This window comes from Rhipicephalus sanguineus, chromosome 6, assembly GCF_013339695.2.
Source record: "Rhipicephalus sanguineus isolate Rsan-2018 chromosome 6, BIME_Rsan_1.4, whole genome shotgun sequence".
Lineage (NCBI taxonomy): Eukaryota > Metazoa > Arthropoda > Arachnida > Ixodida > Ixodidae > Rhipicephalus > Rhipicephalus sanguineus.
Window position 1 is genome coordinate 134,453,758 of NC_051181.1, and position 27,821 is coordinate 134,481,578.

At 45.1% G+C, this 27,821-nt stretch overlaps 1 protein-coding gene across 1 annotated transcript in view; it reads left to right on the forward strand.

Moving 5' to 3' along the window:
- Positions 1-27,821, forward strand: part of LOC119396486 (monocarboxylate transporter 8) — a 66,828-nt gene that overhangs the window by 33,870 nt on the left and 5,137 nt on the right. Inside the window, exon 2 of the mRNA XM_037663729.2 lies at positions 27,108-27,441. Coding sequence (XP_037519657.1) covers positions 27,108-27,441 — 334 coding nt within the window. The remainder of the gene's footprint in view (positions 1-27,107; positions 27,442-27,821) is intronic.

A 27,821-nucleotide genomic window follows, 5' to 3' on the forward strand; every position in this document is an offset into this window, starting at 1 on the left:
GGACTCTGCCATAATTCTTCATCGTCATTAGGCACAGCATCAACAAAGTGCGCATAATGCCTTACATGCGTATAGCAGGTACCAACGCTCTCCGTAGAATGACGAAAAATGGCACAGTGCCTGCTGCCCTACTTCTCAAAAATTACAATGATTTATAGCGTAGTGGGTTCCTCACAAGTGCACTTGTATTGGTTGCCAAGGAAGCCCATAAGCGCATGATCCACTTCCTCGGGGTCTCAGTAAAATTACACTGATTTATAGCGTAGTGGGTTCCTCGCAAGTGCACTTGTATTGGTTGCCAAGGAAGCCCATAAGCGCATGATACATTTCCTCGGGGTCTCAGTAAAGTTCTTCGCCCCCCCCCCCCCGTCTCTCTCCCAGGTCAACGTATGTTATACAGCATGACGGGAGAGGGAAATAGTGACCGGGCGTCACCCAATGCAAATTACATAAATGGTGGGCCGTTTAAAGATTCCAACCCATTACAAAGGTCTGAGCCATAATTCTTCATCGTCATCAGTCGTCGCGTCAACAAAGTGCACATGATGCCTTACTGACGTGTAGCTGGTGCCTCGCTTCTCCGCAGAATGACGAATAATGGCTTAGTAGGTGCTTCCCAACTTCACAAAAAAATTGTGATTTATGGCGTAGTGGGTACCTTTCTAGTGTACTTGTTTTGTAGCCCCAAGAGAGCTTAACGGGCTCTAGAAACGCTGCTCTTCCAGCTTTCGCTGTGACTGTGCTGCGGTTTCAGCGCAGGCTTGGCGGTTTTTTTTTTGGAGGATTAACAGTTTTTGTGCGCCCGACTATGAACGGGTCAGTCACGCATGGAGGCTGCTTACCTCATGCGATCAAATGTTACACAGCCTCTGAATACTCGCCACTTACGTTGCCCGGTACTGGTTCGAAACGACTTTCCGTGAAATGCACCGCTAAATGTGCGCTACTCGTTAATTGGATTCTCGCCGGACCTGTTCTACGCAGCGAGAGCGCGGTAATGAATAAGCGTTCGTTTACGGTGCTTGCCGCTAATTACGCCGCATCCCGCCCTGTAGTCAGGTTGACCGTGCTGGTTGGCGCAAATCTCCGTTGCGCGTCCACCGGAGCGGTTTTCTCGCGCATTGCATCTCCCTCATTCATCGTTTCGAGTGAATCGAAATCGGCTTCGCCAGATTCAGCGTGCTTATTCCGTCTTTCTGTGTGGTATCCAAGGACTGCGATAACCTGTGTAAGATAGCTGATCCCACGCGAGAGCGTTTTGCTCTTTAATGATTATTTAGGTAGGTATAGGGTAGGGTAGGTGAGAGCCGGCTACTATCGCAACGAAGAGATTTAAGAAACTGAAATTACCCCTTTCTCCGCAGAGAACGTAATGTAGGTATCAACAAGACAAGACATATTAACCAGAATAGTCTGTAACGTTATACAATGGAGATTCGTGCGACTGAGCAGTAAAAGCGCGATTATGCGTGTACGCGCGAATGTCGTATTGTTCTTCTCTCTGCTAACCTCTGTTCGCATGAAATACAAGTGCTGGTCGGAATGATCTGCTAATCAAAATAAATTCAGTTTCTTCTCCTTCAAACCGGGGTTTACACAAGCACGCTTTTATTACACACACTGCACCCAGACACGTACAACAAGTCGTGCACTCTCTGCAACGGCATAGCAGATTTGGAACGTGCACTTGCTGGGGCGGTGCCCCTCGTTAAAGGACACCATGGACCTCAGGTAGGAAAGATGGGACTCTGCTCTACACGGTCCCGACATGAAGGTCTAGCTTTGGGCCGTTCAGAGAGCCCATGACGTGGCGGTCAGGGTGGGCCTGCCCGTCGCGACGTGGGAGCGGCCCACTGCGCGATAGAAGGTCGCGTTTCTCAGGACCTTATTGAAGTTTTGCATCCATCCATCCATCTCCACAGGAAAACGCCTTACGACAATCTCCATCCAGCGGGGCAATGCGAAGAACTTTTGGTAATAAAAGAGTCACGTTTATGGAAATGGCAAAGTTACCTCGTCCACCCTTTGATCTTCTTGCGAAGTGCTCGTGAGCGAGTGCTCGAAGGAATCGAAGGGCTCTACAGAAGCTCTGAGACGTCACAGCAATGAGAGTCTGATTATGTGTCCTTTCCCGTGAGGTGGTTTAATTCGTCAGTGATGGCAGAATTTGTGAGGCCTAAGTGCAAAATATAGGCGTGAACTGTTGTCCAGACTGATGAGCAGGCACCATACTTCCTTAGAAGCTCTTCAGGGGCTCGTTGTAATGGCGTGCATGCAATGACCCTAAGAGCACTCAATTCTGATCTCGCGCCCACTTAAACCTAAACAGAACCGGCTATATACGCAAGCAACCTCGATGCTATGCACAGAGATGGCCACTGCACCGATCGAGCAGCCATAAAGCTCATTTCCTATTACAGCCGCCCTCATTATCATCAACAATTCATCGATACACTATACCTAACAGCACAGCCGCACCTCACACAACGAACCCGTGGAATACGCAAGCATATGCGCGTGATTCAACGCATCCTCGGCACTCCACTGCTGAAGGCAGTACGTATTTGGGTGCGGCCTGTTCTGCTGCCGATCCAAGCAAAGTCGTGAATCCTCTCATGCGCCAAGCCCGCTGATGAGTAGGACGAGGTGCTTACCAAGCTCAATGGGTGGTAGCCCTGTGAACCGCCGCGTATCGTATCAATTAGATACGCAACCAAAGAGGCACGTCGCACATTAATCAGTATTTGCTGATTATCGCTTCCTTTCTATCATAGAGGCGCTTATGCATCAGTGCACAGGGTTTGGCATTAACACCGGGAATTGTTAGCGCAAGCACTGTAGGATGGGGTCGCGTGCAAATGCGCAGGTTTTAGAGGTGGTTTCGCTTACGTACGCACTCCCATCCGGAGAACAGCACACACGACAAAAAACCCGCTCCAAGCTCTCGGCCACACCTGGCCCCGCAATTTCCGGGCCAATTTTCTGTCTGGGCAACGCTCAATCTGCATCGTTTCCGCGAGTGACCTGAGCGCTACCTGAACTGACCGGATCGAAGCTCAGAGGTGTTTTAAGAATCCTGTACATGCACGTGGTAGTGGTATACGAACCACGTGACGCAGGAGTCTTAGCCAGTGTGCAAGAGCACATTGCCGTGTCATCTTCTCGAAAGCTTGTCCCAGCTTCTACCACGCTGTGTGTCACTTCACCTGATACGGTGTGAAAACGTGTTTCCCGTTGACGAAAGAAAGAAAAAGAACGACAACAACTCTGATAATTGCCTGTTTTAGAACTCCGTCACACTTTCGTTGTCACCTCACGTCATATGGTGTGACAATGTGTTTCCCGTTGACAAAAAGAAAAGGGCAACAAGCGTGATAATTGCCTGTCTTAGAACTTACGTGCCATTGTGTAGTCGTTCATTCATAGAACCTTTCTGCATACGTTATGCCTGCGTAATGCTTGATTAGCTGGGATTAGCTAGAATCTATGCTGCCATACATATCGTCAGGTTCTACTTTTCATAACAAACCTGGCATGTATCTGATAACACAATGGCAAAACTATATTTTCTTCTGAATCGAAACACAAGGTTTGGTGATTTCAGAAAGAATGTTTTTCGTTACTGTATCGAAAGGGAGATATACAAAAGACTAATGAAAACGTATTTACTATGAAAGGTATCGTTGGTACGGCCAGTACAGCTGAAACTGTCTACCAGCACGCTGCGTCGTCTTCCTTGACCTCGTCGTGACCTTCGTCTCTGACACTCCGCTCGTATTGCACCGTGGCAAGGTGTTGAAGATTTAACGCTTTTTAACCAGAACTGCATGTAGGTGCGGCGCTTAGTCCCGATATCTCGTCAGCGAAGATTCCGTGCTGTACAAACCGGAACATCCAGCGAGGTAGAGTCGCACTCAAAATTACTTGCAACACGCGAGCGCGTGGCTTCACAAGCTAAGATTGTGCAAAAAAAAAAGAAAGATGATACTTTCTTATTTGGGATCCCCCCAAGTTAGAGAACAGCGTTGAACTGCGGAAATAAAGGAAAGTAGTAGCCACGGGTGATCTCTGAGCTCGTGAGGCCATGCGCTCCCGTGCTGCTGGTCATATTGAGCACGACTGTATTAACCGACGCAGCACCGGCGCGAATGGCTGGTGGGTTATAGGCACGGAACGCTTCAGCTTGGAAAGGCACTTTCAGCATTACCGGTGTTACCGCTATAGGTATCACCTAAGGCTCGAGAACTCGAGAAACGTAAAGGAAGGAAGCAATGGCATTAAACAGGTCAATTCCTGGTACCAGTAATCTGCGACCGCGTCCTAAAAGGTACGTAATTTCGGATTATTGCGAATCTTTTGATCTAGGCCGCGGGAGATTCGATACTGTGCGCGAGTATTATTACGGGTTTACCTGGTTACGGTATGCCTACAGCTGCCCACGCTCAGAGCGATAAATTCACAGGACGGTAATGGTCTCTCTACTTCGTTATCTCCTTATGCTTTCTTTGCCTGATTTGCCCTAATGAGGAGGGTAAATTAACATAAAGGCATCATCATGGTTTGGCTGAAAGAGACATCAGCGCCGGTTGCCAAGTAGCCACGATAGCCCGGAGCAATTTAATTAGCGTGTCCCGCCGGGGTATTAAGCGGGCAACTTTGTAAGGAAGCCCAACGGTTCCTTTCATTCTGCTTTAGAGGCAGTAGATCACCGTGAAAAATCGAGCCGGCCCGTCGATTAGGGCCCCAGCAGAAGTCACAATTAACCGGGAGGCCGGTGCGGTTCCGCGGTAATTGCAGCTTTCTTCGATATTAATGGGCTCGAATTGACAAATAAGACCCCGAAGCAACGCTTGCGCGCAGGCGGCGTGCTGTATCTGCCTGCAATAGTGCGGTATGTCGCAGCGCGGCTTTTAGTCGAGACCGGCTGCCTGTTTCCTCACACTGGGTTTTTGGGAGATTACTGGGGTTAGAAGCAGAAATAATGAATGAAACTGCAAGAGAAAAAGTCGCGCAGATCACGGTAATGTTTAAGGCAATTTCACAAAGTGGGTAGGTCTCCAGCGTGGCGCTGCTGGCAAGGTGTACCCTCCAGCACAGCACTAGCCAATTAACCGGAGACCAGTATACACCTAGTTATTACTGCGCACATACCGCAAAAGACCGCCTACAATAGGCGAGCCCTGATGCTGCACGAAGCAAGCTAGAGGATGCAAGAACTACAAGTGAAACAATCTCATCGTTTTGTGCATGTCTTGCTGGTTAAGAGCAGTAGCCGACGCCGTGTATACAAGCTTCGTCCGCTAGATCAAAGATGATAATAAATAAAAAACGCACAGTTGTCATCATCATCATCATCATCATTGTCGTCGTCGTTGCTCCTGTTTAATAACTCCGCAGAGACGGGAAGGTAGGCTACATTAGAGCCGACTGTTCCAATGCATAGTTGGCAGTCATATTTAGGTTACATTGCAAAATTATTTATCAATTACTCGTAGCGTTGCCTCAGTGACTAATACATTCTGTTGCAGAGCGTGCACGAGGTAGCGTGCTCGATTCCCGGCCGTGGTAGCTGCATTCGCTTCTATGGACTGTCCTCACGAATGCATTCAAAGGAGTTTCTTTACTATGTGCCGTCAAGCCGTCAACATAGCATGGCCTCACTTAGAAGCCACTGCTTGAGTTTAGAAGTGCACTTGAAAGCTAGAGTACTAGCTGCAAGAAAGTCCAAGTAAACGAATAAGCTTAAAAAAAAAAGCAAAACAGTGTCGCTATTTTCCTTATTCAAACAGCACTCCCTTGGCGTGGAATGATTTTTTTTGTAATGCGAGAGATTACTACACGAGAAAATCAATAAAATAAGGAACATGTGAAAAACATATAGAAACAGTAGCTCTATGCAAATTCTAGTCGCTGAAAACATTCCTAGGCATACCCGCTGCTGAGGACTGGTATTCAGTCGAACCTTCTTCAATTCAATAAATACTATAGCGCACAAATGAACTAACCTACCGCGCAAGGAGTTCGCGTGTGCTCCGCGAGCTTCGCGGGAGTTCGCGACTCGCATCAAATGCTCCGGGAAACTCATACCGATAAGTTCATACATCACAATTTCTTTTTTTCCCCAAAAAACTCGCGATGCAGGGCGGGTATGCACTACGCGCACTCCTGCCCTTCAAAGCGTAGCGAAGGGGCCGCATGTTAAATTTTTCGCAACAGTGTATATATTTTTGCCGAATTTCCTTCACGTCATAGAACTCAAAGTTGTGATTTAGTGTCTCTCCCTCTCTCTCTTTTTTGCCTTATCACACGCTCTGCTTTCTGCTGAAGAGAGTTCGTATCACGAAAAAGCTTTTCTCGTCAAGCGTGACGACAATCGATAGATGGCGCTGGAAGCTGAACGAGCTGTCGCTGTTCTTTCTCTCTCTCTCACTTATGGTCGTAAATGGTTCACCGAGAAGAGTCGCCATAAATAATATTCATCGCTCCGGAATTCGGGACAAAACGGGCCAAAGTTCTGGGGCGCATCTGCTCAAACTGCTTTTATTGATTACCGCGCTTGTTTCGCGAATGGAAAGTTCGCTCAAATTTTTATTTTTCTTTCGTGATCAGTTGTGCGCGTTTATATCATATTTTTGTTCACGTATCTGCGTGCCTTTATGGAGCAATCAGCCGTGTTTTTAAAAAGCATTTATGTAGCTCGTTTTATAAGATGCGCTTAAATTTGCCATGCTACACACAACCGCGTGTATTTGAATCGGCTTTTTATGCGCAAGATAGTAATAATAAATAAATAATTGTCAGAATAAGTAAATAAATGAACAATGAACGATAACAGAATGGCGAAGCACATTTCCCAGAAACCACACGAACGGTAGCACCTGGAAATTGCATTTTGCGATTTATGACGCAATATCTTTTTGAACGTGATAAAGACTGTAAAGTCTTTTGAAAGTGATAAGGACGAAGTTAGCATAGGCTCGTCTGCTATTCATATTTGAGATTTGTATAGCGGCGTAAAATCAGCTTCGAAAATTGGTGTCAGTACTCCTTTGGGGTCGTTTTGCTGCAGCGCAGCTCAGTTTGAGCATAAAGGAACGAGCAAAGAAGGAAACGACAGGCAACAGTTATAGTGCACCCACCTGCCCAATCAGCAATACTTCTTTAATATAGATGTTAAGTCGAAGTTAGGGCAACGAAGCTAAGTTCAAAGTAGCGATATTTAATTGCGCGTTGTACACGCTCTGGAAAGGGGTGAGGGGGGCTGAGATTGTCTCTTGTTTTTTTTTTTTTTCAGAGGATTGATGACGTCAACGAACGGCTTTTCTGTCGATACCCTCTGTTTGCGAGTTTTTGTTGCGTGTTTGAAAATTTTTTGAGAGGCTGCAGCTCACGCTTATGCGTAGTTTTTAGAAGCAAAGTGCTGGGCAATAATGAGAATGCTGATTTGCAGGATAAAAAAAAACGAGGGGCATTCGGGCGCAAAATTGAGTTTTTCATCTTGGATAGCAGCATGCAGGTCACGCATCGTAGATGTCACAGGCTGGATCATAAAGAAATAAAAAAAAAAATACACGCTCCGTTTTTGTCAAGCACCCGTGAAATTAGCGAGCAAAATTGCTGCGTCGATGAGTATCTTGCATACCGGCGTCCTAATACATCGCCCAGTCTTGTTTGAATTTGATGAAACGAAGCTAGCGATCTGTGATACACGCGCGGCTATTCGTTCTTTGATCTCAGGGGGAGAACTATGCGAGCTACGAAACGCACTGCGAAAGAGCAAGGATTGTCGCCGCGCCGTCTTGCTTTGACGTGCTTTAGCTTATGTGCTTTTGTGCCTGACGACGGTATGACCGCTAAATATAAGAAACTAAAGTGACGACAGTTTCTTTTAAAGGTCCTGATTATTAAGATGGGAGCCTTAGATGCCTCATCAAACGCGAAAATTGACCGTCGGTGGCGTCGGCGTCAACACGAATGGTGCGAGAAATCCTCATGCGATGACGTCACCTTATGAAGTTATCACAAGACATCGTTGCCTGGTCAAAGGTAGTCCGATCCAGGTGGCAGTGAAAAATCAAGTGGGATGCGGAAAGCTTGCACTGCCTAGGATCCTGGAGGCAGTGCGAAAGCACGTTAGGTGCAGCAAGCTTTGGGCGGGCGGGAGGCGGGGGGGGGGGGGGGAGGAGGAGGATTAGTACATCGACTGAGAGAAAAAAAGTAGGTGGCTTTCGCCTTCGAGTCGTCTTAGGCGAATATATAAGGGACGCTTGTGTTTTTTTTATAGCGATAGCAGTTACACGGGGACTCTCAACGGGTATTCACCGTCGCCGTCGTCGTCATGTTCGGCATGAAGTACAAATCGATAGCATCGCCCCGCAAGGCCTGCCGCGTGCAAGGCCTGCCGTCGATTGCTCCTCAAGCAGAGAGGAAATGCCCCGCCCGTCTTTCCTCGGACGAAACAGCATGGATGCCGGGGGAGACGTGGGGGGGAGAGGCGCTGGGTTGCTCGAGCAGCAAGTGTGGACTTTGCTCATAAAGGCGCGGTCCCGAGCGCTGGCGCGCGTGCTATCTCGGCAGGTATTGCCAAACGGCTCGTATGCCCTTCTACGCGCTGTGCCCTCACCGCTTCGCGTTGAGGCCGCAGGCTACACGAAAGCCGCTTCACTCCCTAGTGCGGCCGTATTCCCTTACACCAGCGTTTTACAGTGGAGCTATTAAAGCCCGGACGTTAGAGACATGCAGGTGGTCAAGCGGAGAGGAGGTTCCTCCAGTGCTAAACCATGCCCATGTTCGCCTAGCTTTGCATCACTTTGCATTTCACCGCTGAGGCGTCCCCTCAGCTCCGCTGTCAATTAGCCCCTACGACGTACGTCAATTAAAGCCACGCATAAATTGTAGAGTTACGCGAGATCTGATCCAAAAGAGTTAGCTGCTAGCCTTCCTTGGTATAACTATACAATTTGCTGCTATCGCATTCATTGCTTCGCCCATGCGGCGAAACTGTGATTTTTTTAAAGATACCAGAGGTAGGCTTTGCGTCAGGATCAAGTGGTCCCCGTTTTAGATTACGGCAAATATGCGAAGGTATCTAAACTTCACACTGGGCAAGTGTGCGGACTGTGGCTCAGTTTGCCTCACATGTGTGATAAGCGCATGTTCCTAAAAAAAAAAAGCCTATGTAGTTATTAATGAGCTGTAGGTCTCGTCGCTCATAAAACAAATTCAAAGGTCGTAACCCTAACGTTACCTAATGTCAAATGACCTCATGTCTCCAAGATATGCACATTGGGCTAACAAAATAAATCGTAAGTACGACAGAGAGTGGGGACAGAAAGATAAATGTTTTCAGCAGCTGAGCTTGAAATTGGCGAAAGCCTGGCGTCGTTCTCAATAATTCGAGACAGCACATTGTAATTTTATGTTGAACTGCCGTAGGCCGGCTGGCGCGCGTACTTTTTGGTTTTGGTATACTTCTGATATCGTATCCATCAGGCTGATTATCAGTAGAAAGTAACTTACAGAGCCAGGCGTAGGTGGTAGTTTCTTGCTTCTTGTCCAAACAGGTTGTTCGACAACTTCATATTTACGCGCGCAAGGCATCGGAGCACGGGCTTGATGCTCCTATAAAAAGCCTTAAGATCTAAAGATTATCTGCGCTCGACCGTCTCTAAAAACTCAGCCATCGAATCTACCTTGCACCAATGTTGGAGCCAACTTTATTTCCCGTTGATAAAACCCAATAAAATACGATTTGGTGGAATTTATGCGCGTTTAACTCGCATCATGCGCTCCGAATCTTCCATACATCACGTCTGCACTAGGTCATTCGCAAGAGCTGGAAAAGCTGTGAAGTATAGTCTTCGCACGAAGTTCTGGCACAGTATCGAACGAGAAATTCTCGAGAACACGCAATTGTCGCGGTGGCTTCACTGTGCGCAAGGAATACCAAAGTGCAGTCTTTCTTGATCTAGTTCAGGAAGCGCAAAAAAATCCTATAGTTTAGACAATGTCAGAGGCGCTGCCCGCAAAAGTCGCTGGTGCTTTTGGTTACTCAACAACATCAGAATTCTTAACAGCGCCGGCCACGATCTGTTTGCTTCTGGAATGTTCTCCGGCAAGAGAAGAAGAGCTTGTTAGCTAATCATATTTAACCAAGTATGCGTGGGTGGAGTAGGGTTCATTTTAATTTTCACATTAAACATTTTTTTTTTCTGATGTAGTGCGATGCTCGCCTATAAAGCCTTGCAACAACATTCAGCGCTGGAGTTCCTACTGTAGTCCTTTCCACGGAAACTAGCGATACCTAGACGGGGCAGGCCGTGACTTCTCAGTTCTTTTTGTATCATCTCAGGTCTCAGTTTTCTTTGTTGAACATTGAGCGTCACTTGAACCTCGTTACTAACTCTCTGAGGCCTTAGTACTGTATCTTATTTTTGTTCACATTAAACCTTTCCTCGGGGTCAACGTATCTTGGCGGTGTTTTTAGTGTCTTCTATGCTGAGGCGGAACGACGGAGCTCAAGTTTTTTCTGCGGCGAAGCCTGCAGATATGATAAACTCTCGAGCTAAGATTGCTTAATATATAGGCACTTGCGCAATCCTGAAATGTGCGTCTTTTTTTGTGCCACATCCGTAGTCACATAGTTTTTGAGTTTCACATTAATATGCCGCTTATCTGTTATAGGATAAATTTCGAATTACACTGGACGCTTCGTTTTGGAACGATAGCAAATTAGGGAACGAAGGTTCGAGTGTGTGCGAAATACACAAAAGTAGTTTTCTTTCTTTTTTTCTCTTTTTTGTTTATTTTTGCTCTGAAGTTGCTGAAAATTCTGTTATTGAGAAGCTGCTGTTTACCTCACAGAACTACGCGTAAATGATTATCTTTACCTCCGTTCGCTCGCGTTAGCAAATTTTGCGATTCCAGAGCGTTAGCCAGAAATAACTCTCTGAAGACTATTACTGTGCGTGTGGGATTTCATAGCATAGCAATATGACAGTCGAATTAGCGAAATGATGACGGACACACTTTTTCATTAGCGCTAATTTGACTTCGTTATAATGCAAGGCAAACTAGCCCAACGGGATTTCAGATGGAAATCCTACGCCAAGACATAGTTTTCTGTGACCTATCAAGTGCTGAAGCCACAGCCATAGGGCTCCGGCCAAGTTGGGAAAATGACTCCTAATAGTTAAGAAAGAGAAAAGTATTTCATCACTTTCCCCCGCAGAGAGGTAGAGGTGTACCTTTATTATTCCGTTCGGGCCTTGGGACCCACAGAAGCTTACAAATGTCATTTTATGTTTTTACTATCATCACTACCTTTCTGCTGCAACGTTCAATCTACGCGTTCACGATGGAACCTACGAGATTTTTCGTCAAGCGAAGCGACTCCCGAGCAAGCCTCGGTTGTCGGCGAACCGACCGGCTGGCATTGACGGCCGTCGCCATTAATCATCTTGGCGCCTTGGGTGTAATCTCGGCATCGATTTCTCTTTCCTTTTATTATTTCTTGCGCTCGGTTTCTTGATGGCACTCCGTGCTGTATACTTAGCACAGTTTGGAGAGCGCTCCCTGACGCCGCGACATCGGCGTGGAGAATGCTATCGGGACAGGTTAGTTTACAGGCGCGTCCAAACGGTGTGTAAGGCGGGTCAGGTCGCGACAAATAGCGAGGTTCGGTTGTAGTGTTTTGCATAGCTGTATATGGTTTAATGGTACAAACACACAGACGCGTACGCAGCTTCACTACTTGAAGGCTGACGATATGCTGTTTCTCCTTATACTTCGCTTCTTTTCCCGCTTGCTCGTACGAGCTTACTCAGCTGCTGTACTCCACGTATAGAATTCGTATAATGTTCCCAAGGAAATTACCGCTTTACGTTCGGAGCGGGGGGACTCATTTGAATATAAAATAACGGAGCAGTCAACTATTCTGTCTAATTAGTGACGAAAACAAGAAAAGAAAAATGAAAAAAAAGGAAGATTAAACTAGTTGAGAGATTCAGTAAATGTCTTAGTCTGGAAATTAGCATACCGAATAAGCACAGAGACCGAGCTAATGAGTAGTGACGTTACCAAGTCTGCGTATAGTAAGGCAAGTTTTGGTAACAGCCGGACAAGGAACGCGTATACTACGTGCCATTAACGAGTTATCGAACATACAGGGCCTGTGTTTGTGATAGCGCGTTTGCGAGGAATTACGCCGGAATTTGTCTATCGGGACATTTTCATCTTGCAAATTTTGGGTTAGATCCTAGTGTATTATTTTGCGTTCTTCGTAAAAGCTATGCAGAGTCATGCAGGGCAATCTGGTGGCGAAGTAGGAGGAGGAGGGGGGGGGCGATATGCAGCAGCACGCAGGTGCATATGCCCAGGTAGCACAAAATGGATAATTGACGTTTTATAAACGTTTATCCGAGACGATAAAAACGTTTAGAAACCGTCACGGAATAGAAGCTAAAGGTCTAGAAAACGTTTTATATCTCGTCTAATGTCCGGCTAGAATCCGTTTTTAAGACCATCTAGAAAACGTTTTTAAGACGATCTAAAAAACGTTTTTAAGACGTTCTAGAAAACGTTTTAAAAACGTTTTAAAAACGTCGCAAAAAATCCCATTTTAAAAACAGATAAAAATATCCCATTCCATCGTCTTTGAAAAGACGTTTTCTAAACGTTTTTAAGACGATCTAGAAAACGTTTTAAAAACGTCGCAAAAAATCCCATTTTAAAAATAAAAATATCCCATTGCATCGTCTTCGAAAAGACGTTTTCTAAACGTTTTTAAGACGTCATGCAGGATCTCTTTTCTTTTAGCTATTTTGTTTTTGCGCATGCAATTATATTAGTGCACGTTTTTAGGAAGCCCCCTCTGGTATAGTAATTACAGTTACTTTATTCCGTAATTACTATTACAGAGTGAGAGCTCAGTAGATTCACAGACAAAAGTCGTCATGTCATAATTTATTATGTAAAACAGCAACGATTCCTGTACAGCATAGAAACGTAAAAACCACGAAATGAGATATAGCATGCGACTATATAATATTATTCAGAAGCGGCAAAAGAATACAAAATATCGCGGTAATTAAAATGCAGCTACATAGTATCCAACCTTCGAGAACACTTTTTGTTGCATGATTCATCATTCGCAAAATTGTTGTCAAACAACTAACAGTGCAATATGACAAAATTTAGGATCTGGCACAGCCATTCTGCAATATGTAAGCGTCGACTCATTAGCTTTACTTAATCAAACGCAAAGATGAAGTGAACAGAAATTGTCGAAAAGGGAATGTCGCTGAAGCCAACGCCTCGACAAGGGGGCTAGTTTCCGTCAGGCAGGGGCGTAGCCAGAAATTTTTTTTTTTTTTTGGGGGGGGGGGGGGGCGGGTTCAACCATACTTTATATATGTTCGTGCGTGCGTTTGTATGTGTGCGTGTATATAAACACGAGCAAAATAGAAAATTTTCGGGGGGGGGGGGGTTGAACCACCCAACCCCTCGGCTACGCCCCTGCCGTCAGGGCCCTGACGAAGACAAGCATTCATGATGAAACGTTTCCTCAACGCTTCATCTTCCGCTGAACTTTTTTCTTGTAGGAAGGAGAGAGAGAGAGAGAAGGAACAGAGGATAGGCAGGGAGGTTAAATAGCGTCCAGTTTGCTACCCTACTCATGGGAGGAGAATGAGGGAGTAAAAATAGAGAGAAAGAGACACATTTCACAACACACTCACAGAGGAGTGTATCACAGGTGGTCACTCAGTTTGGTGCCTTGAAGTACTGCAGGAGGGCTCGTGTGGTTTTCTGGGCTGATCTGCTATGAAGACAGACTCCCAAGATCTTTCCTTCGGGAAAAGGCCGACCGTCAAGTCTCCTGAAGGCACACTGGAGAGTCCGGCGATGTGTTTGAAATAGCATACAGCGGCGCAAATGACGATCGATAGTCTCTATGCAGTTGCAGTTATCACACATTGATGAATCTGCCCTACCAATCGGATAGGTGAATGAGAAGACGCTACACCGAGCCACAGCCAACACAGCAACACAACAAAAAGACATGGACAGTAGAAATGGACAGGACAGCACTTACTCCTGACCACTTCTACTGTCCACGTTTTTTTTTTTTCAGTGTGCTTCAACCTAATTTTCCAAACATGAACGTAAACCAACAGGCCCAACTCGCCATCTTGCTCCAACACAGCATTCCAAGCAGGAAAGGAGGCATGCATCAAGCACCTGGTGTGTGTCTCCCTTTGTTTCAAAACAATCGTTCAGTAGCGCTACTTAAGACTACTTAAGCGCTACTTAAAGTTAAAGGAAATCGTCTCCAATGTGTTGAAATCACTAAGAACTAAACAAAACTGCAAAATAATATTTGGCCCACCGAGCCAAGAATGCGTAATGAAAAAAGAACGTAAATTGCTTGCAAAATCACTGTTGCTGAAGTGTATTGCTCACAAAATGAAACTTTTAGGAACGTTCTTACAACATGCCTCTGTTGGAACATTTCTCACTGAAAAAATTTTGGAAAAAGCTCTGGCATCATTACAGAAGTAAGATAGACGTTGGGAACAAAAGGCGCCATTTTAGACGTTAGCTAAAAATATTTGTGGATGCAGTACGTGTTTCAACGGTGCCCACTAAAGAAGTAACGGCTTCAGGCTTCGAAATGCAGCGTACAAAACTTATCACAGAAATTATGGTCTGACATCCCTAGAGAGCACACAGTTAATCTTAAATGTGCCATGGCTAGCAGAAAATATGAGCACTGTAAATTACAGCGACATATAACAAAAAGTTCAACTAAACCAACTGTAGCGCGAAAACAAAATGTATGAACAGAAAACTAATCGAAACGACCGCAAAAATTACAATGAATGAGCCACTTACTAAAATGAATAAATAAAAATTAGGAATATGAAAATACCAGCCTGATAAAAAAAAAACATGATTCTTTTATGATGCCCAGTATTAGAAAACGTCAGGCTAAAAGAACAAATTAATGTTATAAGACACATCAGCTAAAGAAATTGGGACTCTTCCCCATTTTTTACTCAATAAGCACACAGCTGTAAACTCAGTATTGTCAGAGGCAGATCAGGGTATTGCACTTAGTACATCACATTTCTCAGTGTCAAAATATCACAATGTGTGGCAAGTCAGACTGAACACATGGCTTCATGACAGGTACTTGGTGGAAATCACTAGGCACATCCGGAAGTCTGCAAAGAACACTACAAATAGCATACACACGAAAGTTGTTGTGCCATTAGCAGCATAGGGCAGCGTTCCACGTCAAATATATTTTAGCACAATAGCCCTAGTGCGGTTTCTTGAAGATGCCGACAAACAAAGACGCTCAAAAAAGTTAACTGCTTTACAAACTGTGACCTTTTGTTTTTGAAAGCTTCCAAGGAAAAGAGGAAAATGTCAATCTCTTTACATCCATCTTTTTTCATACTAAAACCTGTCAGTCAGTCCATCAAAAAGAAGAAAGTAATAATTTAGTTGGTGTAGCCTTTGTTTCTAAACATCTAGGGCAAGTACCATGTGCAATAAACAGTAGAAAAGATCATTTCATTATTTGTTAATATACCTATAGGACGGTGTGAAAAGTTGAAAACTCGATAACACCGTACGGCGACAGAGAGCGAGCCTGCTATATTTAACCAGGCACAAAAGACGCGCAAGAGAACCTCTTGGTTCTGCTAAGAGCTGCAGGCTTTACCGAGAAAGGAGGAGGTTAACAGAGTAGGGGAAACATAAATCAGAAGTCCGAAAGCGCATCGAGATAGTCAAGGCAGCACTGAGAAAAAATGCCGAACTCCTCCCGTGAAATGCGTCTTTGACACTCAATGCCCTCAGAAATTCGCAACTAACGGAGAAGCGTGACCAGCCTCTCGTTACATGCAGCTAGTACTGTGGAAGAAACCATGAACCAGTACGCTGTCGCTGCAAAGATTCTCGCATCCACAAACTTCAGTGACACAATAAAACAGATGACACATGCCGTAACTTCCAACAATGCAGTTTTAAAATTGGGTGCGCAAAGCTTTGCGTTCGTTCATCGCCATTGCGCATGCATTATACGCTACGTACATAACAAACGCTATCTGCGTATCCCATTGTAAAACTGGCTACTCCGCATGCGTCGCACGCCATCCTCTTGCGTACTCACGTTAAGTGGCGGAAATAGCATATGCGCCCAACGAACGCTATCTTTGCGTACCCCATTCTAAAACTGCTTCTTACGCGGCACACGTAGCTTAAGCTAACGTATATACTGAAACTACCTCATCAAGCGGCGAAGAAAAAAACATAGTCATTGTGCTGAAATTGGGTTAACAAATATACATACGGTTTTCGCTCATGTTCGTTCGAACATGGACGGAAACCATGACGTGCATTTACGTTTCGACAGCCTTATCATGTATGCTGAATAAATTCCGCAATCACGTACTGCTGAAACATGTCACACATGCAGCCCGTGATGCAACGGAACACGCTTTTTCATTTGTCATAGTTCTCAAATACTGAGCGCAAATGCAGTAAAAATGAACTTACCTTCAAAAATGACAGAAGCCCGTGGTTTACAGTATCCGCAAATCCACAGAAAACTAATCGCACATCAAAGTAACCACGCCCGTCCCTCGAGCATAGAAGAAAGGAAGTTGCGAGCGCGTCCCGCGCGCAAGCTGATGAGTGAAGTTTTCCACAGAGAATCTTACGGGACTCTAACCGTCAGTCAGCGTAACAGTCGCTCCAACAGACATACTTGCATTCGGGTCCACAAGTCTAACACGCAGCGAAGTATAGTTTCTTCACAGCTGCGTTTATAGCCTCCACGAACCACGACACAAGCACGAAATATAGCAAAAGAGTGCATGACCGGTGAGCTTCGACCGCCCATGCGAAATCGGCGAGTTTAACTGACATTGCAGAAGCAACGGCCGCGCGGATGGATACAGTCAGCGCTAAGGCCTTCGTGCGGAAGTTAGACGGTTATCGCTGCGAGTAAATTACAGTAAATTACGTAAAGTTTACTGGTTAACGAACTTTGAAGTCTTCATTATTGCTGATGCAATGTAGACACCATACGCCTTTATCCTTTTGCGCGTTACTTTCTTTATCGCAATGAGAGATGGCGTGCGCAGGCTCGAGTTCAAATTTCAATTCGCGGTGGTTCATACATGCCCATGCATGCATGGGCCAAGTGGCGCGCACTCCGCTGCTGGGCGACAAAACGTCTTATAAAGTGCGTCTTCTAGACGTCACGAACAAGACGTTTTTAAAACGTCGAAATTGGTTTAGGATCGAAGAAACGTTTTGAAATATTAGTTCCATACCAAAATGGTCTCAAAAAATGCCTTTTCTAGACGTTACCGAAAACGGATATAATACGGATTTTCTGTGACGTTTTTAAAACGTCGAAATCGGTTTAGAATCGAACAAACGTCTTGAAATATACGTTCCAGACCAAATGGTCTTAAAAAATACGTTTTCTGGACGTTATCAAAAACGGATATAATACGGATTTTCTGTGACGTTTTTAAAACGTCGAAATTGGTTTAGAATCGAACAAACGTCTTGAAATATAGATTTCAGACCAAAATGGTCTTAAAAAATGCGTTTTCTAGACGTTATCAAAAACGGATATAATACGGATTTTATGTGACGTTTTTAAAACGTCGAAATTGGTTTAGAATCCGTTTTATCCCATTTATCCCAAAAAAAAAACGTTTTCTAGACAATGTGTGCTACCTGGGTGTGACCAGAGGCTGCGCTGTAGACAAGAATAAACTATTTATCTTGGGGCATCAGCAGAGGGGTTGCAGGTAATTTCTTCCTTCATTTCATTCGACTGATGATGTATGAGTGATGAAAATTACCAGTAAAGATAACTCTTAGCTGCCTTTAAAGATGAAGATGGAAACGGAAAGGCAGAAGGCAGGGATGTTAGCTAGAAAACGGTCTCATTGCCTACCGTAGGCTGGGGGACTGGGAAAGGATAATAGAAAGATGAGAGGGAGGAAGGATCGAGAGAACGAAGGAAATCGGGAGGGAATTCACTGACGCGTGTGCGATTGCACCACCATTAGTCAGAGGCGTTTGCACGAGCCTGTCGTCCTCAAGATGACGCAGGTGTTGCTAGAAAAATAAACCAATAAAAACGAAGAAAGAAAGCAGGTATTCCAAACTAGAGAAAAAATAAAAGGTAGCAATCGCCCTCACGCTTAATATTTTTTTTTCTGCTTGCCAGAGAGCGAAATATTATGCAGTCAGCACATAAGCGGCGCTTCGGTCGAATTGCAGACGCTTTGAGTACTATGATAGCACTTTGGTGCGCAGCCAGCGGAAACTATAGTAACCGAGGAGACAAACTGAGGCTGCACTTTCTGCCAAAATGCGGTCAAAAACATCTTTTCCTTCGTTTTTTAGTTCGTTCTCCGACGTTTCAGCAGCTCAAATGCGGTGAGAAAGTAGTAAAGCGTAGCGACCCGTTTTGCGCTCCTAAACTATAATCTCGAAGGTTACGCCATAAGGTGGACTCTACGGCAAGGTGGTGTCCTGTGACACGAAGCCGGGCTGCCTACATCATTCGTGTGCGAAGGCTCGGTGTGTGAACTGCACAAGGTGAAAAAAAAAGTTCTATGCCAAGGTATGCATAAAATAGCTACTGCAGATCAAAATTGTCGGGATTACCATTTTTTTAAATGCGAAGCATTTCTTAGCGAACCTCTGGCACTTTGAGCGTTTCTATCTACGTATCTATCTATCTATCTATCTAGCCGCCTACGTCTGGGTGCTTTCACGATCGCCTCCTTAACCTGTTGTAGACCAAAATTTGCATGAGAGGGTAAGAGGATTTGACGAATATGATTGCCGGGTCATGACATGAATAACGTTGAAATCCTGTCGCGTATGTCGTCAAACCCTTTCCACTAGACACGTGTGGCACATACCCGTTTACCACGGGCCGCGGTGTACGGGTATGCGCCACAGGTGATTGACAGTTTATATCTACCCAGGAACGGCGAGAACAGACATTTGTAACCTAAATGCTACAGCGTTAAGGAAAACCAACATCGGCAGCGTTGACTGAACGCATGGAACGAATGAAAATTAGGATCCCAGCAGGAATCGAACCCAAGCATTCTGCGTGGCAATCAGGTATTCTACCACTGAGCCACGCCAGGTCTATAAACTGGTTTGGAAAAAGAGCCTACACAGACGTAATATGCAACGTAATATGCAACGTCAATTGGGGTTGTGGTGCTGGTTATCTAATTTTACAAGAGCGCAATAAACACAACATGATACTCCTACGATGCGTATACTCATACGATACAGGCGTCATATCAGATTAACGTCTGTGGTTACAGTGTTGGCTCCGCTTTTATAGCAGTCTAATAAACATTACGTTTGTATTCCTATGATTCAGCAAGCTATATTGAAGCATTGCTCGACCCCGGAGGAATACATTAACGAAAGTTGCATATGATATCCACATCACCGCACCGTAAAGTGCACTTCGTCCACCAGAACGACGCAGTGTCCTCTTCATTTCTTACGAGGCTGGGCGATGGCCTCATGCTGACCGAGGATGATGCCAGATTGATTGACAGCCGCTTTGTAGACTAGGCTCCGTAGGCCACATAAGCCCAGGCAGTCTAGGAATACGACAAACACGATCCACTGATGTTGGTCTACGTAGCACTATCCAGGCCTACCAGCCTCGACGGCCTATACCTCACAAGCGCGAAGGATGGCTTCAGGTTCCGACATGTCGCCGGCTCTGTCGACACACAATTTGTCGACGAAATGACCGAGGCATTGAATTTCAACAGCTCTACTATACCACATACTTCACTGCACATGGACCCCTCGTCACCACGATCAGTACCGGATCCTATAACAAGTCATGACCAGCTGCTGGTGCTGACTAATCACGGTGATGATGCCCTTGTTCAAGAACTGTCAAGAACTTCTTGCACACATGTACGCGGGTTCGTGAAACGTGCGTGCGTTCTCAGGACGCGTATAAGCACTACATGTCAGCTTACCGCTTCTGGTGTTGGTAATAACCACGTTGCCATTGGCAGCGTTACCTACCGTAAACAACTGGTTATACAATACATATGCGGCTCTTCAACATATATATGTGTGCGTACTTTAGCGTCAATTTGTAACGTGTCGCTCAGCAAAAAAAGTTACGCCACAGTCACCTACCCGCCGCATGCTTCGCATAACATCGACTCCCACGGTACGTGGGATCTGCCGAATTTTTATTTTTTACAATCTCCTCTTGCGCTCTGTTCGGTGGGGCCGTTGAGCGAGATATCAGGTTTCGTATGATGTATACCGTCGGTCCGCTAAAAATTGTTTTCCCTACAGAACCGGTTTCTTAAGTTTTTAAACCGTTCCAGAACCACAGTTGGGGTTCGTTTAATTAACAGCCAGCTTACATTTCTTTCCAAACGAATATGCTTCGCATGGGAAGGTAGCTGGTCAAATTTCATTTTGTGCTCTTTATGGTTACTTCCTCGACAAATAAAGGTTTATAAAAAAGAAAGAACTTGTAGCAAGTTATAAGATGTAATCACGCAAAAAGAAAATGACTTTCTGTGAGAACTTATTGTTCGCATTTAATAGTTAATAGTTTAGAAAAAAACGGCACCATTAATTGCTTAGTTCAGGAAAACTGCGCAGAAACAGATCAGACAGTAATATGAGCAATGTTTAGGTCGATCGCAACACCATTTTCTGCATTAAAGTACATGTCATATATACCTAGGAATCATCTGATTAGGCACCTAAACTGAACCAACTTAATGTTCAACTCGAGCTGACATTTAATTTATTGGTCTACGCTTAGACTTCATTTTATGCTGCTCGTTAAAGCGATAGCAATGATTATTATTGTTCACCACTTCTTAGTGCTCCCAATATGTGACGTCACGATGACGTCAACTGTAGCAGATATCCATCACATTGGAAACCCAGGCACTTCGGTAAACATACGCGTTATAATACAGTTATTGCATGATATCGGTGTACTATGTGCGGCGATTACTTATCCTGACTACATACTCAAGGGGCAAAGCACAGCGGAAACACTCTGCTCTCTTCCGCGTTGGCCGTGTTTAAGTTATAAACATACCAACGAAGCACGTCGCTCCCGCAGAGCATTTGCGCAAGGACGAACTTTTCGTTAAGTGCCCGGTGCACTTTGCGTCTATGGGTGACGTGTGCCGAAGCTTCGGGATCGCCGGTCTCCCAACGACAACCTCTAATGGTTGCTACAGGAATAGCTCAAACCCCACCGCATTCCTCGCTGGAGGAAGCTTCCTATCGAGCTCTGGCCCGACATCATTCTACGTCAATCTTTCGTCGCTTCTTTGAGCAGAGCAAGCACAAACCGCTCTTATAGCAAGCAAGGTGAGATAGAACACGTCCCATCGTGAAGACGGGTAGCGTGGTGGCGTCGCCGCGCGAAATGCCTCGTAAATCACGCTAGTGTTCCCTGGATCCATGTTCCTACATCGCGGGTGTGTTTGCTTAAAAGCGTTGGCGGCCGTCGACAGTCGAATGCGCGAAGGCGCGCGGACCGTTCTGTAAACACGGCTTACAAGGTGAATGGTCTTTGTTGAGCCAAAGAGGCTTGCCTCCTTACCCTCAGCTTAAAAGGTTTAAAAAAAAGTTAGAAACGACTGCATGACTGAAGTCTGTGTCTTCCGTGTTGGTTTAGAGACAACCCTACCTTGTAATTAAAGAATTATAAAAAGCAGTACTTTGGAAGTTAAAGAGCAATGTCTGGCTTCACATCCATGTTAAAACGATGGAATGGGTTCGTCGCATTTGTTGAAGTGGACGTGCACATCATAAACAACTTGTGTAGTTATATATCTTGGTTCCGCAAGTCTGCCGACAAACGGCGTCTTACCAAGAACGTTCAGCCTCTGCGTCAAGGTGTACGCATGAAAGTGCAGAAATTCTGGAAGTGCTCGCAAATTATTTGCAGTTTTTTTTCCGCCTCCTGAACTGCGCCACTTAGAAGTTCATCTTGGGGCCTTCCATTCACATCGTCTTGGTATTTTCGTTATTGGATATTTGATGCATACCCACAGCAACCGTGGAGGAGGCTGTTGTCTTTTTAGAAACCGGTTTTTTCGGGGGCATTCCAGAGCTACCCGCGAACTGCTCTACCGATCACTTACTAATGCAAAACGGCCTCCTGAAAGACGATACATGAAGGTGTGCAGCAACAAATGTTGCGCTAATGCTATCTTTATCTCACCCCTACTGACTTACGGATACAGTCATGCTGCAAGAAGAGCCTGTTCTTCGCACCCCGTCCTTCGTATGGCGATATCGTGACGCGTTCTTCTGAAGACAAACAAGAGGGGCGGAGAATGATGGCGCCTGGCGGTGTAGTGATGAATAGTTTGAATCATTATTCTCACTTGGTCCGAGAGTCCGTAAAGAGGGCATTGACAAGCACCACCTAAGCGCCAATATTCCTTTGGAAGTTCTATGTACGCGACCCCCATCTTTTTGGTAATCCGCTGTATATACCTCGTACTTCACTACACTTGCCTCCTCATAGCCGCGATCACAAACGAATCCGATTAACAAGTCCGGTCCAGCTGCTGGTGCACACTGATCCTGGTGACGATGACCTTGTTCAAGAACTGTCAAGAACCCCTTCTACACATACACATGGGTTCGTGAAACGTGCGTGCGTTCTCCGTAATAACGGACAAGTATAAGCATAACAATTGTAACTGTGACTGTAACCTACGTGCAGTGCGCCTGCGCGTGCCACTCGGCTGTGTACAGTGAAACCTCGGTGATACGAATCTCACAGGACCACCAAAAATATTCGTATCATCCGAAATTCGTATCACCAGAAAGCATGGAAAATTAGCATGCGACAAGAGAAAGGTCGCGTGCATAGAACTCCCACGGTACTCCCACGGTACGTGGGATCTGCCGAATTTTTTCACAAAGCTTGGTTGTCAGATGAACAAACCGATGAACATGTCAGATGAACAGACCCATACAAGCAAGGATAGACACTCAGCGCCGATCTGCATGAATCGGTGATCAGTGTAACGGACGCGGCAATGGCACAATGCGTGCGCAAGTGTTCTACCGAAGGCAGCAAAGCAATTCAAGGAGGTTTTGTGATGTACAAATAAGTATTGCACATGCAAGGAGAAGTTGATATACGTGCACAATGAATGTATAAGCTAAACACAAGCCATATACTTAGTGTAGAATGCATACGAGAGAAATGAACAAGAAACTTATCGAGTAACTGAAACATGCTAGTAAAAAAGATAACGGTTGAACTAGCACCGTATACGGTGTACACAATGCTTTAAGACAACGCATGTAAGAAGGATGTTTTGTTGCTTCCAAATTCAGTAACTCGATCGAGATGACGCCTTCCCTGACACCATCGCTATGTTGACTCGACACAAGATAAACATGATCTAAATTGGCTTCGATAGAGGCACTGTCCTTGTGATATCTCGAAACGACTGGACATCGGACGAATTGGTGGTGGCTGTTCATTATCAATGTGACGCGCACAAAAGGACGACAGACTAAAGCGGCGGTAGCTATAGAGAAGCACCGCTCGGAACTGAGATCTATTTCGGTGCTCCAGTTTAAAGATTCACCAACTGTTATTCTTTTATTTCGCTGCTTCTCTCGCATGAAGCCTCGTATTTTATTTTCATTTGTAGCCCACTAGATCAGCGTTGGACTGGAATATTAAACATTCTGAAAAGTATAAATTTTCAGGAAGCGATGAACCTTTTCTCAGCACGCCTTTCCCCGACTGAATTCGCGTGACAAGAAAGAAATTATGTCGTATGTCTTTCAACAGCTCGTTTCCGAAGTAGGTGTTCGTTGAAGACTGTAACGAGTAAATATTTAAAAAAGAAAAGAAAAGCAAACGTTGAATAAGAAATTGTTTTACAAAAGCAAGAAGAAAATCCAGACACGTTTTTCACGAGCTTTCTTTTATGGCCTCCATAAAAAACCAGCACATCACTCATGTTTTTTTTTTAAACTAGTTTTATTTTTAAAAGAAGCAGTAGAAAGAGCCCAACGAGTGACAAGTGAGACGTTTTCCGGCGGCACCACTCACGCAGCTCTCTAAATTCACTTCGCGCGTGCTTTACAACTTGGGGTTCCAGCATCTATTTCGTGTTTTGTTTAAGAGTGTCGTTCAACGGAGAAGGTTAAACCCCTGTATACGCACAAGCTGAATATGCCGATTGGCTGTGCGTGCGCTCTATAGCGACGACGAATAGGCACTCAGTAATTCAATGAAGACGGTGCACGCATTGATAAGCTGTACTTACAATCGGCTATGGGCTTTCTAGGCCCTCTTTTACCGTCGTTGGGTTTATTTCGGCTCGCTTTCCTCGCGTCACTGTTCTAAAGAGAGCGGGAAGCTTTGGTAACAACGCTGCAATATTTAGAGAAATGGCCTTAGGTTTGTACTCGGAAGCCGATGAAGGACACAGCACCTATGCGTTTTGTTATACTAAACACTTCGTAAAGTCCAAGCCGTGCTATTCTGTTCATATCAATCTTTGAAATGGAAAGACTGCGTGAAGTGATAGAAAGAAGAAGCGAGCCATACAGAGACATAGAAAGAAAGAAAGAAAGAAAGAAAGAAAGAAAGAAAGAAAGAAAGAAAGAAAGAAGAAAGAAAGAAAGAAAGAAAGAACAAAGAAAGAAACAAAGAAAAGAAGAAAGAAAGAAAGAAGAAAGAGATAAGAAAGAAAGAAGAAAGAAAGAAAGAAGAAAGAAGAAAGAAAGAAGAAAGAAAGAAAGAAAGAAAGAAAGAAAGAAAGAAAGAAAGAAAGAAAGAAAGAAAGAAAACTGCACTTGTACTTACCGTGACCCAGCGTCTTTTTTATTTTGAAACTTTGTTATGTGCAGTTCTGCATTTCAGAAAGCACAGCATTAGCAGAACATTAAACGCTAGTTTCTTATTTTATTTCTTAATTGTGAAAACGTGAGGAGGTAGACTGCTTTCAGAGCCGACTGTCCCAAAATAATGAAAAGGATACTGAATTAACAAACAACTAAGAAAGAAAGACGTAATCAAGAGCGTTATGAACGCGCACGATTTCTTTGTATTTTGATTTCGCTTTGGTTATTCCTGTCAAACAAAAGAAAAAAACCCTCTCTTGAGCTTGCTGTCATAAATGACCCGTGAACTGTTTTGCTAGCTGTGGTTAAAATAGACGTGAGTCAACAATAAAAATAACGGAAGAAACGGAGTCCTTCAAGCGTGAATTTGCTTTGCACACCATGGGAAATCTGTGGTTACTTTGCTGGCTTCATTCTGCAAAGACTGCCTACTTGGCGAACCTATGCGAGTGGCGACAAGACATTCAACTGTCACGACTAGAAAAATAACATCGTTGCTTCGTTATTTAACGCAGTCGTGTAAAAAGCTAGGCGAATTATAGTAAGAAGGTTTTTCTCAAATCTTATTGAAGTGCTCTCTTAGCCGACTAACATAAAGAAGGTGCGTTCAGTGAGTCAGCATCTGAATAGTTAAGTCGTGGTTTCCTCGTAAACGTTTTTCGTTTGCGCAAGCCTTCCTGGCCAAGTACGTCTCCGTTGCAACAGTAGCAAGCATTTTGTTTCACCGAGGAAACGTATCCTCAGAAAAGAAAATCAAAAATTTTGCATAAGAAGACATCCAGAGCACTTTTTCATCAAAACTGTATTATTGTTTTTTGTTGGCTCGGCTGAAGCCCAAAGCTTCGTTTCGCTTCGGCAGATTACAGTAGGGACTTCTTTTCTGACAAAATGAATAATATTGAAGAATGAGGGAATGGGATTATTGTGAGTGGCGTTGCTGTCATCAAGCGACGGAGTGCTTTCGTTTGATGATGAATGTAGAATGTTGACACGTGTGCTTTGTTGTCATTATTATTGTTCCGGCCGAGATGAGTCCCTTGTGTCGGAACAATCTCGCTCCCGTTCTTCATTTCATGGCAATGTGACCACACAATAATTATACATAATAAGCATGGCGCAAAATAATGTTAAAGAACTAAACACAGGGCAGGAAGAACAACACTTCCTTGTTCTTGTGTTTCGTTCTTTAGCCTTACTTTACAACCACGCTTGCACTCAGGGCTGTTTCGAGCGCTTGCATGAATTCGCGTATTATGTTACATTTCTCTATTAAACTGCGCTCTCATGTACTCCTATATATATTCTTTTGAACAGTGAAGTGTACTGGTTCGTGGTATGACATAATGGTGAAGCCCTCTTTCGTGGCATTACATAAGGTGGGAGGCAATACGGGAAAAACCCAACTGCATCAATGCAAGTTTGATAAAATTTGGCGATGCTTGCACTAAGCCGCGCAAGGCTTGAAACCGCGAAACTGGACGATTCTGAAGACTAATCTGATTGCCTCTACAGGATTTTTCTAGGCCTCAGCTGTAGGTGATGCAGGTTCTAGGTTGCTTCTGGGTTGTTTCTAGGCTTTAGCTAGGTGATGCTAGGTTGTTTCTACGTCGATTATCAGCGGAGGGACGTTCGACTTAAGCCACAGTCACATACTCGACACGGTTGTCCAAACTTCAGAGACAGAAACTCGTGCTGAAACCGAGCGCTCGCACCTCTCATAGATCTACGGGCACGTCGTCGTTGGCGAAGGCCTTCCATCGCTTCGGGGTCTTCTCGCAGCCACCGTTGCCTTTCGCGTTCCCTAGTATTCCCTCGTTGTGTACGCACTCGGGGTCTTCGGCTCGCCGCCGTCGCTTCGCAGCCATTTGTTGGGCTAACTGTTGCCTTCTTCATTTTTAGTGGACCAGTGGTGAGTAGTTGGATTTGCCCAATTTCTGTGGCACATACCCGCTTATGTTGATGGGTTTTTTGGTTCGCCGGACAAGGAACGATTTGCTAAACAGCTTCGCTGTTAAAAAAAAGTGTATCGTGCTCTCACTGACGCAAAGATTTTCGCCTGACAACTGCAATTTTTGGCGCCAGCTGCATATAGACTGCCTAAGGTGGTGTACCTTACTGTCTTGTCACGTTTGCCTTCTCCACTGCAGCGTGGCTGGGTTCCGCGTCACTAGCCTCTTCGCTGTTCGTGTCTCCAGTGGTGGTGGCCTGGTGTCGACGCAAAGCGTCCGTCCTCACGGCAGTCCTAGGTGGCCTGGTGGCCGCGCTGGGCTGCCTCTTCTCATCGTTCGCGTCGCAGTTGCACCAAGGCCTGTTCAGCCAGGGCCTGGTGCTCGGCCTGGGCCTGGGCATGGCGCGGGACGCCGGAAGCCTGGTGCTCGGCCAGTACTTCAAGCGACGCCGCCACTGCGCCGAGGTGGTCGCCTGTGCCGGTTCCGGACTGGGAACGGCGGCCATGGCGGCGTTCTTTCACTCGGTGCTCGGGTGCGGTGACGTGACCTTTAATTTATGAGATCCATCTCCATTCATATTTGCTCTAATATTATTAATATGATGCGTGCTTCACTGTTGACCTATAATACTGCAGCGAGAGGTAACTGAGCGTGAGAATGAGATAGAGAAAATGTGTTTTTAAAGATAAGTAAGAAGCTACTTTAACAATGCTGAGTTGTTAAGCTGACGTCTTAGAGTTGTTACCTCTTCCGAACCTTCTGACTCCGAGTAGTCTGCTGGTGTTCATAACGGCCAAGCGTCCGCCTCGGCGGTACAAGGGTTACGATGCTCGGCAGCTGAACCGAAAGTCGCAGGTTCGATCCTGGCTGAGGCGGTCTCATTTCGATGGAGGCGAAATGCCAGAGGTTCGC